Source organism: Argentina anserina, chromosome 3 (assembly GCF_933775445.1).
Source record: "Argentina anserina chromosome 3, drPotAnse1.1, whole genome shotgun sequence".
Taxonomy (NCBI): domain Eukaryota; kingdom Viridiplantae; phylum Streptophyta; class Magnoliopsida; order Rosales; family Rosaceae; genus Argentina; species Argentina anserina.
The window spans coordinates 29,146,530-29,158,116 of NC_065874.1; the positions used below are offsets into that span (position 1 = coordinate 29,146,530).

Here is an 11,587-nt window from a genome sequence, read left to right on the forward strand (position 1 = left end):
ATTTGTTTTAGAATTTTCAGATTGTATTTGATATTTTTTTTAGACTATACCAAATTTATGTTCTTATAATTATTGAAGTTTGTATTTCTATTGTTGTGTTCTAATCATCTTTCTCATATTTTTAGATAATTTTCAAATATGTGCATATGAATTTAGTGCTTGAATGCAGTCCCTAAGATTGTGTTTGAGTGCTAGATTCATCAACCATATTGACACAAATCGAATCATGCCCTAAGTAGGTTCGGTTTGTGTTGATTAAAAGTGGTTAAAATTCTGAAATTTGCATGTTAAACCATGGTGGGTGACGCCACACATGAAACATGTCTCCAACAAAGATTTGGTGCTTAAATGTAATTTTGTTTGATTTCTACTCTAAATGTTATTGAATTCGATTGCTGCAAATTTAGATTAGGCCCTAAGTCAATCTAAATGTTAATTGAAATCTTGCATGATTAGATGATCCCCTAAGGCTGTAATTGTATTGGTGTCTAAAAAGTATGTAATTCGTCGAATTAGAATGCATGATAGGTTTGAACTTGTAATTACGTGGTGTAATGGTAAATTTAGTTTAAGTTTGTTAAAGAGGAGTCGATCATGTAAATAGTAATTTAGGTTTTATTTTAGTAGTTAATAATCAATCTCAAACCCTCCATTATTTGTTAACACTAAAAGTTTAGAGTTCCCTTCAATTCCCCGGAAAGAACGATCCCTGCTAATTCTATACTAACAATGATGTTTTACAGAGTTTATTATATACGTTTTAATTAACGCTCTATCATGTGCTCCATTGAAGAGTCGAAAGACATTAATAGTCTTTCAGTAGATGAGTTACGGAGCTCGTTACTGGTCCATGAATAGAAGTTTCAAAAAAGTGGTGTGGAAGAGCAAGCTTTGAAAGTCACAAGAGGTGAGAGGTCTGGAGCAAGGGAGGAAAATAGGTTTGGTGAAAGAGGTGGAGGTCATGGAAATTTCAGAGGAAGAGAAAGGGGTCGAGGAAGAGTTTTCAACAAAGCTTTCATGGAGTGCTACAGATGCCACAAGTTGGGACATTTTCAGTACGAATATCCTAGCTATGCCCATTATGATGAGTATGCTGAGTTATATGAAGATCAAGAGATGTTACTCATGTCTTATGTTGAGATGCACAATTGCAATAGAGAAGAGGTGTGATTCTTAGACTCAGGTTATAGCAATCACATGAGTGGAGACAAAAAGTGGTTCATTGAGCTTGATAGGTCCTTCAGGCACTCTATAAAACTTGGAAATGACTCAAAGATGGTTGTCATGGGGAAAGGAAATGTCAGAATATAAGTTGATGGCAGAACTCAGGTAATCACTGAAGTATTTTACATTCTGAGCTCAAGAATAATTTACTTAGCATTGGGCAGCTTCAGAAAATTTTTTGGCTATTTTGATTCAATACAATGTCTACAAAATCTTTCATCCGATGAAGGGGCTGATTATGCAAACAAATATGTCTGCAAATCGGATGTTTGTGTTACTTGCTTCTTCACCTACTAATGCTCCAGGGCAAGCTTGTTTCAAACATCATCAGATGAGTCAATAACAAACCTATGGCACCAGAGGTTTGGTCATCTTAACATGAAAACATACGTTGGCATATAGAAAGATGGTCAGAGGCTTACCAATTTTGAAAGCTAGCTCCAAATTGTGTACTGATTGTGTTGTGGGGAAGCAACATCGCGGTCATTTTCCAAAGAAAAGTCTATGGAGAGCCTCTCAAGCATTGCAGCTTGTGCACTCAGACATCTATGGTCCGATTACTCCATAATCAAATAGTCACAAGAGGTACATAATTACGTTTATTGATGATCATAGTCGTAAGATGTGGACATATCTTTTGCATGCTAAGTCAGAGGCTTTAATGATGTTTAAAAGGTTCAAAAGCATGGTAGAAAAAGATACAGGGAACTATATTTGTTGTTTACGTACTGACCGAGGTGGGGAGTTCAACTCTTCTGAATTCAATAACTTTTATAGTTCAAATGGGATCGGTAGACAACTCACTGCGGCTTACTCTCCACAACAAAATGGAGTCGCAGAGAGAAGAAACTGAACCTTAATGAACATGGTGCGGTGTATGTTGAGTGCAAAAGAGGCTCTAAAAGAATACTGGCCATAAACAGTAAATTGGGCAGTGCATGTGCTCAATAGGAGTCCCACTTCAACAATAAAAGACAAAACACATGAGGAAGAATGGAGTGGATTCAAGCCTTCAGTAGAGTATTTCAAAGTGTCTAGGTGCATAGGGCATGTTCACATACCTGATGTCAAAAGAAAGAAGCTTGATGATAAGAGCTTCAAGTGTGTGTTCTTAGGAGTCAGTGAAGAATCCAAAGCCTTTCGGATGTATGATCCAAAATCCAAGAAGATTGTCATAAGTCGAGATGTGGTTTTTGAAGAGGAAGAAAAATGGAGCTGGGGGAAATCAAGTAAAGAAGTTCTCTGTGATGTTCTTCAGTGGGGAGAAGAAGAAGAAGAAGAAGAAGAAGAAGAAGAAGAGAATGGAGCAACCATTTTAGACTCATCTTCACCAACTAATGATGTGACTAATCCAGTTCAAGGGAGGACAAGAAGGAAACCAGGATGGACAAAGGACTTTTTGAGCGGTGAAGGCTTGTCTCAATAGAACAGTGAAAGTTCTTTCGAGGAAATGGAGAGAGAAGATGAGGTTGACCAACTAGATGTGGAGATGCAACAACTTGCTATGTTTGCTTCAAATGACCCCACAACTTTTGAAGAGGCTGCTAAGAGTCCGATTTGGAGAAAAGCTATGGTCCAAGAAATACAAGCTATTGAGAGAATGGTACATGGGAATTGATTGAGTTGTCAAGAGAAGCAAAGAAGATAGGTGTTAAATGGGTTTTCAAGACCAAGTTGAATGAGGTGGATAAATGCAAGGCCTGACCGGTAGCAAAGGGATACACACAACAAGCTGGTATTGACTACACTGAGGTATTTGCCCTTGTAGCTCGTTGGGATACAATACGATTAATTCTTGCACTTGCAGCCAATCGAGGATGGAAAATATACCAACTTGATGTTAAAAGTACATTTTTGCATGGCGAAATCAATGAGGAGGTGTTTTTGGAACAACCACAGGGTTATGAGGTGAAGGGTGAAGAGAGCAAAGTATACAAATTGAAGAAAGCACTATATGGGCTTAAACAAGCCCCACGAGCCTAGTTCAATAAGATTGAATCTTATTTCATCAAGGAGGGGTTTGAAAGATGCTTGAGTGATCACACACTTTTCACAAAGAACTGTGCAGGTGGAGGTATTCTAATAATCAGCTTGTATGTCGATGACTTTATTTTCACAGGAAACAATGAGCATATGTTTGAAAAGTTCAAAAGTTCGATGAAAGAAGAGTTTGATATGTCTCATCTTGGTTGCATTAAGTACTTTCTTGGAGTGGAGGTGGTGCAAAACTCTATTGGAATTTTCATAAGCCAAAAGAAGTATGTCAATGAGGTACTGGAAAGATTTGGAATGGAACGTCTTAATTCCGTGAAAAATCCTATTGTTCCTGGAAGTAGGCTTGCTAAGGATGAAGGAGGCATTAAGGTTGATTCCACTACTTTCAAGCAAATGGTGGGCAACCTTATGTATTTAACTGCCACCAGGCCTAATCTAATGTATGTAGTGAACTTGATAGCTCGTTTTATGGAGGTCCCAACGGTGTTGCATCAACAAGCATTGAAGAGAGTGTTTCGATACTTGAAGAGAACAACTGAGCTGGGAATACTCTACAAGAAAGGAGGAGAAGAGAGCTTGTTTGCCTATTCAGATAGTGACTATGCTGGTGACCTTGATGGTCGCAAAAGCACCTGCTATGTTTTTAAAATGAGCTCTGGAGCTGTAGCATGGAGTTCCAAAAAGCAACCAATTGTGTCACTTTCCACCACTGAAAGCGAAGTTCATTGTTGCTGCTGCATGTGCTTGTCAAAGTGTGTGGATGCAGCGAGTTCTTGGGAAGCTTGGCCTTAAGCAATGTAAGTGCAGTATATATTGTGACAATAACTCAGCCATTAAACTCTCGAAGAATCATACAGAGTGCAGTTTAGGAAGATTCATACACAGTTACACACAGATAAGTTATACAAAAAAAGCAATAACTAAAATATGTATTAGTATCACTCTTGAACAATGTAAAATTCTCCCAAGTGTCTTAAAAATTACTATAGCATAAATAAATAACATAGTTGAGGAAGACTCACATACACAGATAAGTTATACAAAAAAGCAATAAACTAATCTCGTATTTGGTCACAGAAAACTATTGCCCACACGATTTTTCTAAATCCCCAATAAGAGAACTCGTCTATAATCAAAAATAAGATCCCAGATAAAATTCTGATACACAACATCTTCAAGTCTAATGAGCAGGGCTGTATTCCATAATTACTTCCATGTACAGTAATAGGGATGCATGATCAAATATGCAATACCAGATCATATGTTCCTAGAAAACATCAACCTATAGTAAAGATTATATAAAAAGTGGTAGCAAAAAATTGTAACTGAACTTATACTTTGAAGTACCTTTTCACCTCCTCCCCTTTAGAAACATCATGGAGTGAAACAAAGGATGGACAGTAAGCAAGTTGAATCAATGGCAATGTAGTTGAAGTAATTCTAGTTTCCCTGAAACTCTTTGTTTCTTGATTATAACAAACTACAAGTTGGGGATCATCATCGTTCAACAACAGGATTCCCCATTACTCAAAAGCATAATAGGTTCATAACAAACAAAACTGAGCTTCATCGGAAAGATGTTATCAATGACAATACTTCTGGTCCAAGACTCTTGGATACCGTAATCCTTCATAATCCATATGTCAAATCTGCTAGAATCATCAGCAAAAACAGATAAAATGAGACAATCTCTTAACACTCCCAACTTCAAGCTATCAGTATACTGCTTCTGTATCAGTCCAAAGTTGCCGGGTGGGGGTATTTGTTGAAACTTTTCTCTTTCAAAGTCGCAAGAATGTATAAATTCACTGCTCCTGCCCCAAAAGGAAACCCAATGAAGAGCTCCATGCAAAATAGCATCAAATGGAACCTTGAGACTACTTCCATAGTTGGGAACAATTCCAATCTTTCTCCAATCTCTGGTCCCTAATGTGTATATCTCAGCCCAACGGTAGCCATTGCAGGAGCTCGATGAAGTCTCATTACCAATTCTCGGAGTAAACACAGGACTAGACATTCGCAATAACTTGCACTGATTACTCTTGATGCTGAAACCAAGTCCAATAAAACCATGGCATTGTCCCCCATATGGAATGGTAATAAACTCACCCAAAATGGGATTGCACACATAGCAGCAACCATCTCTTTTGGGTCCAGACAAACAAATTAAACCATTGCATGAATTCCACAACTTAATTGTAGAACTTGGTAGACTATTATCTGGAGAAAATTTTATTTTCTCAAGCCACAAATCAGAAGAGTTAGAACGAGGACTTTTGTCTATCTGGTTGAAATCAAGTTCCCTTGAAGGCCCTTCAGGGGAATATGTATGGATCAAGATCCCAATGGGTGATCTTTTATGGTGGAGATAAGAAAACGAGAGCCAGACATTAACACATGCCATGCTTTGCAAACGTACATGCAGTTAAAGAGGGACTTGACTGGGAGCCTTGAGAGAATATCTATGACAGTTGCCTGTGAAAGTTGACGAAACTTGCAAGGACCTTTGGTATATGCTTCTTCTCCTTGCTCATTTTTTCTGGTGGAGATTATATTCCCAACTCTTTGCCTTAAATTCACAGGGCACTCTGCTATTTGCTTGGCCTCCCGCACATCAGTTACCTTGGCAAGCCACTCAGCCAGAGCTGTACACTCAACTTCCCAAAACTCCTTTACCTCAGTAAACCTCTTATGCAATGCTACTCTCTGAGCCTCCCACACCTCCTTTTCCTTAGTATGTGTTTCAATCAGTGCTAATCTCTCAAATTTCCACAGCTCCTTTGCCTTAAAATTCATCTCAGTCAGTCCTTTCCTCTCAGATTCCCACACCTCCTTTGCCTTTGTATGCATCTCAACCAGTCCTTTCCTCTCAGCGTCCTAAGCCTCCTTCGCCTTAGTAAGCCTATCAGCTAGTGCTATCTTCTCAGCATACCAGCCCTCCTTTGCCTTGGTAAGCTTTTCGGCCAGTGATATCCTTTCGGTCTCCAACACATTCTTCCCTGATTCCAAGTCTTTTTTTGCCCCCTTTAGCTCTGCTCCAATGGTGTTCAACTTCACCAAAGCCACATCGCGCTCCTCCAAAGCTTGATTGTACTCTCTATTCAAGCTCTCGTGCTCTTTGGTCATTACATCAATCCTCGACTCAATTTGTTGCACAGTAGTACTCGCGTTAGAGGCAACCTGCATGAAGAAATCAACACCATCCAAAAGTATATGAATCTTGATTCTTAAACATCAATAGGTAGTATCAAAAGAGATACAACCAACAACCAAGTCAAATACCTGATCAAGTTCTTCCTTTAGATCCTCAATTTGACCTTCACTCCGAGCAAGATCTTTCCTAGCATGTTTCAATTGAAATTCATAGCTTAACAAAGTTTTCTGCTGTTCTAAGACTACAGTTTTAGGCTCTTTATTTTGAGCTTCACTATTCTCAGGCTCTTGGTTAACCACATTCTTTTGGTTTTCGTTCTGCCCAAGTTCTTTCGCAAGCTCTCTGTTTCGAGCTTCACTTTGCGCAAGCTCTTCCCTGAGATCTTTATTCTCTTGTTCAGCTTTTAACAGATCTGTGTGCAGCTCTGAGATCAACTTCTCAACATTGTCACCTAGTTCCCGTATACATTGATAAAATTTACCTATGCAACAACATAACCTCAAATTAAGAATTATCAACTAAGCTGGAAAATAAATAAAAACGAAGAGAGGAAGATCAAACAAAGAAAAAACAATATTCACATGCCTCCTGTTCATAGCCTGGAGATATATCACTTTAGGTACACAGTAAAAGTTCAATCAGAAATTGTTATTACAAGAGAAACTCTGACTTACCAGAATCGGGTTGTCCTGAAGCAAACATTGCAACCCTGAAAGGGATGAACGGAAGAAGATTCAAAATCAGTCCAAACTCTTCATATAAACTAAACAAGGCAAAACGGTATAGCAGAGACACAGATAATGAGATAAAGAGAATGACTTTTACAAATTTGAGCTTGTAGGATTCAATAACAAGACCACCATTTCTAGTTTTCTGACTTTAATATGTCAAAAGAACACAAAATTCCACTTTCCAATTAGTTTTTTGTAGCAAAAGAAACTGCAAAAACTACCGAATGAATATGGGGTTTCATGAACTACTCACCAGACAAAACAAAGACAAAGATCCCAACTTGAGCGATCTTCAAAACATGGGTTTCAAGGTCTGAACCTTCAATCACCCAAAAAGAAAGGTCTGAATTTTCGGTTCTTCAGAACAGGGGGTTGAGTTGGGTGAGAGTGATGGAAGCTAGAAACATACATTTGAAGTTGGGATTGTGATGATTAGCTGTTTGGTCTTCCCTCTAATGCTTCGCGAGACAAAAGAGTGTCCTTTCCTTTGTTTTTATGGGCATTGATGCAGTTGAAACCAGGTACTAACTCTTGGCTTCAGAGTTTCATTCAATGTGCTTTTAGAACCTCTGCTGATTCCATAGGAAAAGTAGTTCATTTATTTATGGCCTGGAAATTTCATTTCTTTTTTGTTTTTGTTCGTCTAGACCCTTGAGCCAGCAAATTCAATACAGAGTTTGCAGAGACGTCACAAAATTGTGATACTTTGACAACTCACATTACTCTGCACTCCTGCAGTGCACCCATCCAACCCTCACTTAATCAAACAAATAAATACATTATTTATTCTTGAAAATTCAAATTTTCATTTATTAATCAAAAATTAAATTAATCTTTCTATACAACATCTTACTTTTAGCCTTTAGGAGCTTGTATCCAATGACATTTATATGAATTAAGGTTATCTCCCACAATTGGTTTAAGGTGCTAGTGTGCTACAAATGCTAGAATGTAGCACAAATGTTCTCCAACAATAGGGATAGTGTGCATGTGTGCTACAAGTAATGGACTCAATGTATGTGCAACTGTATCAATGTATGTGCATCAGTATTATGATTAGACGTATGTATCAACTATCAAGATACGAATCAAATTTCTTTTATGGTCTCATAGAATTACCAGTTTACCGCCATAAAATAAAGTGTACCATCTCAAGAAAATGAAAACAGAAAAATGAAAACACAAATTTACTCAGGACTTTTTTCTTTGCTTTGCTAGGAATTTCTTTACTCGATCCTTAGAGCATCCGCACCCATAAATTGCATTTGCTCAAGCAAATGGTAGGGCCAGAAGCAAATTTTGCTTCAAGCAAATCGATTTCATATTTTGCTCAAGCAAATCGATTTTTTCACACACCCATTTACAATTTGCTTGAGCAATTCAATTTTGTCTTGTTGTGAAATAATTAATTTTTTTTACCAAATATATTTACAACCAATAATAATGTGCCACGTGTCATTATCGACTCGATATTATTCAAAATTTCCGATAAGATTTTCGACTAATAGACAATTGACAGGTGTCACTGCCACGTGTCATTGTCGCTAAAATAATTGTAGCAGATTTCCGATAAGATTTTCGACTAGTAGAGAATTGACACGTGTCACTGTCAACAAAATAATTGGACCAAATTTCTGATAAGATTTTCGACCAATTTGCTATAAAAACGTCTAATATCACTCATTATAACTCATCCTTCAATCTAAACACTTAGCAACATTTCCTTGTTCATCACTCTGATGAATCCTTTCAGCTTCCACAATTTTTTCAGGCGGAGACAACATCAACAAGAAGAGGATGACGATATGGAGCAATCATTCGTGAATCAGGTGGTCATGGCGGAAGCACAACACGATGATGAATCAACACGACCAAGCGGTTCACGTCGCGGTAAAAAACCGAATAAGCCACGTCAAAGGCTATCTAGGGGACACAATCTCATGGAAGATTACTTCATCAAACGTCCAATTTTCGACGCTCAAGACTTTCGTCGGAGGTACATGATGAGCAGAGACCGATTCAACATTATCATGACGGACCTCTGCAACCACGACATGTCTTGGCATCAAAGAGAAGACGCCACTGGTTTGCTAGGGCTACTTCCCCAACAAAAGATGACCGGGGCTCTACGAATGCTAGCGTACGGGTCAGCCGCAGATCAGTGTACTGAAATTACAAGGATGGGGGAATCGACTACCCTGAAATGTATGAAGGAGTTTTGCAGCCAAGTTGTTCATCTCTATGGTCCAAGATACCTCCGCAGTCCAACACCGGCAGACCTCACGCGACTATTAGCTAAAGCAGAACGCCGAGGTTTTTCAGGTATGATTGGAAGCATCGACTGCATGCATTGGGAGTGGAAGAACTGCCCAACTGCCTATCAAGGGGCATACTCGGGCCGAAAGGGTCGCCCAAAGGTTATCCTAGAGGCAGTGGCCTCGTATGATACGTGGATATGGCACAGTTTTTTTGGCTGTCCTGGAGCTAAAAATGACATTAATGTGCTCCACCTATCGAATGTGTTCTCAGAGATCCTTGCCGGAAGAGGCCCAACTGTCGTCTACGAAGTCCACGGACAGAGGTACACCACAGCTTATTATCTGGCTGACGGAATATATCCAAGGTACTCTACATTTGTCAAAACAATTTCCAATCCCCAGACGCCGCAAGATAAGCTCTTCGCAAAGAAACAAGAGGCATACCGAAAAGATGTGGAGAGGGCATTTGGCATCTTGCAATCTCGATGGGCAATTATACGTCATAGTTGTACATTTCACCACAAATCGGTAATGACTACCATCATGTTAGCTTGCATTACATTGCATAACATGATTGTTGAGGAAGAGTATGTGGATGATGAGGATGATGATGAGGAAGAAGAAGAAGACTTGCAAAACCCATCGAGGGCTTTCCGGGTTTATGATGGGCCGGTGAATGCACAAGGGAATCGAGTTCTTTTTGAGCCAATCAGTAGAGATGGAGCTAATATACAACGGTTTCACGACCGTGTTGCCGATCTCGAATCCGCTTACATCCATCGAGAGCTCCAGAAAGACTTGGTGAAACACATTTGGAGAGTGGAAACCGGTGAAATACTTTAAATATGTTTTATTGTGTGTTTTCATGATGTTTGTGTTTAATTATTAAGCTTGTGTTTAATTTCAGTATGTGTTTTAATTTAATGTGTATTTCAATTTCAACTTAATAAATAAATTGCATTTTATTTCTCGAAAAATTTAAATTACATAAAATGACGAGCCAAGCCCAGATTTATTCTTAGTACAATACTATAACTACTATGGAAAAAGCACGCGATTTGGGTGATAACAATCCGAATATGTTTCATCGGTAGGTTGATCTTGACTAGCTTCTCCTTCATTAAGGATTGCTAGTTTCCTCTTGGTAAAATACCTTTTCGAGATTGGGGTCATAGCCTCCAAATCCATTGTCATGATCCTTGTGTCATTCTCTTGTTTCTTCAATCGTAACTCTTCTTCCGCCCTTGCTTCTTTTCGCTTTTGAATGTCTATGTACTCCGCATAATAATTAAGCTCGCTTTCATTATGGGCTAGCCTCTTGGTATGCCATGATGCTTGGTCACTTGCAATGGTATGCAAAACCTCCACCCGTTGCTCAATAGGAGTCTTACCCTGTTTCTTTTGGCGCCTAGCTTCCTTTGCCGCCTCGGTTCCCATTGGTCTAGGTGGACTCGATGGAGCTGCCGTGTTGTTTTGAGGTGTCTCATTCAATTGGTCGTCATCCAAATTGATGGTTGGAGATGATTCAGTTGCGGAAGGAGTACCGTGGTAACTACTTGCATATGGAGATGGAGTAGTAGGTAGCACCGCAACGAAAGATGGATGATCTTTAACCACTTCCCAACATTCAAAGTGTGTAAACTTTTTCTTCTTGGCATTATAGTAACATGATTGAGCTTGTCGTTCCTGATGTAAAAAACTTATATTAGGTATTTATTTAATTACATAATTTAAATAAATTAGATAAAATAAATAATGTAACAAATTAGATATATTAAAACAAATAATGTAAACAATGCTACATATTTAAACAAATTAAATAAAACAAATAATGTAAATAAAATTAGATATATTAAAATAATTAAATATGTAAACAATGCTACATATTTAAACAAATTAGATATAAATTACATAATTTAATTCATATAATCAAATAAAAATTATAATATATGATAACACAATGTACTTACTTCGTCCATTAGCGAAGTGCCGCTAGCTATACGTTGTCGTGATGCCGCCAAACATTCGCCCCATTTTTGCAAGAGTAGCTTGAACTTGTTGTAGTGAGAAACGAGCGCGATTCGGGTCCTTGGCTCCTTCGGAGGTTTCTCACCCGGTGCTAGCACCCAATTTTGCATATAATCGCCATGAATTGTTTCCCACAATTTGTCCCTCTTTTGTTTGTTACCGTCATATTCATCAATGCTATGATGGACAAAAGAAAT

At 38.5% G+C, this 11,587-nt stretch overlaps 2 protein-coding genes across 2 annotated transcripts; one reads left to right on the forward strand and one right to left on the reverse strand.

The window, feature by feature from the left end:
* The first annotated feature begins 2,674 nt into the window (after positions 1 to 2,674).
* Positions 2,675 to 4,011, forward strand: LOC126787430 (uncharacterized mitochondrial protein AtMg00810-like). The gene is made up of 2 exons (XM_050513318.1): positions 2,675 to 2,827; positions 3,238 to 4,011. Exons 1-2 carry the CDS (start codon positions 2,675 to 2,677, stop codon positions 4,009 to 4,011), a joined length of 927 nt encoding a protein of 308 aa, XP_050369275.1.
* Positions 4,012 to 4,266: 255 nt separating this feature from the next.
* Positions 4,267 to 7,646, reverse strand: LOC126788302 (uncharacterized). Its single transcript, XM_050514279.1, has 4 exons — positions 7,358 to 7,646; positions 7,048 to 7,082; positions 6,502 to 6,854; positions 4,267 to 6,399 (listed from the first exon to the last, which is right to left on the reverse strand). Exons 2-4 carry the CDS (start codon positions 7,073 to 7,075, stop codon positions 6,097 to 6,099), a joined length of 684 nt encoding a protein of 227 aa, XP_050370236.1. The 5' UTR covers positions 7,076 to 7,082; positions 7,358 to 7,646; the 3' UTR covers positions 4,267 to 6,096.
* Between the last annotated feature and the right edge of the window lie 3,941 nt (positions 7,647 to 11,587).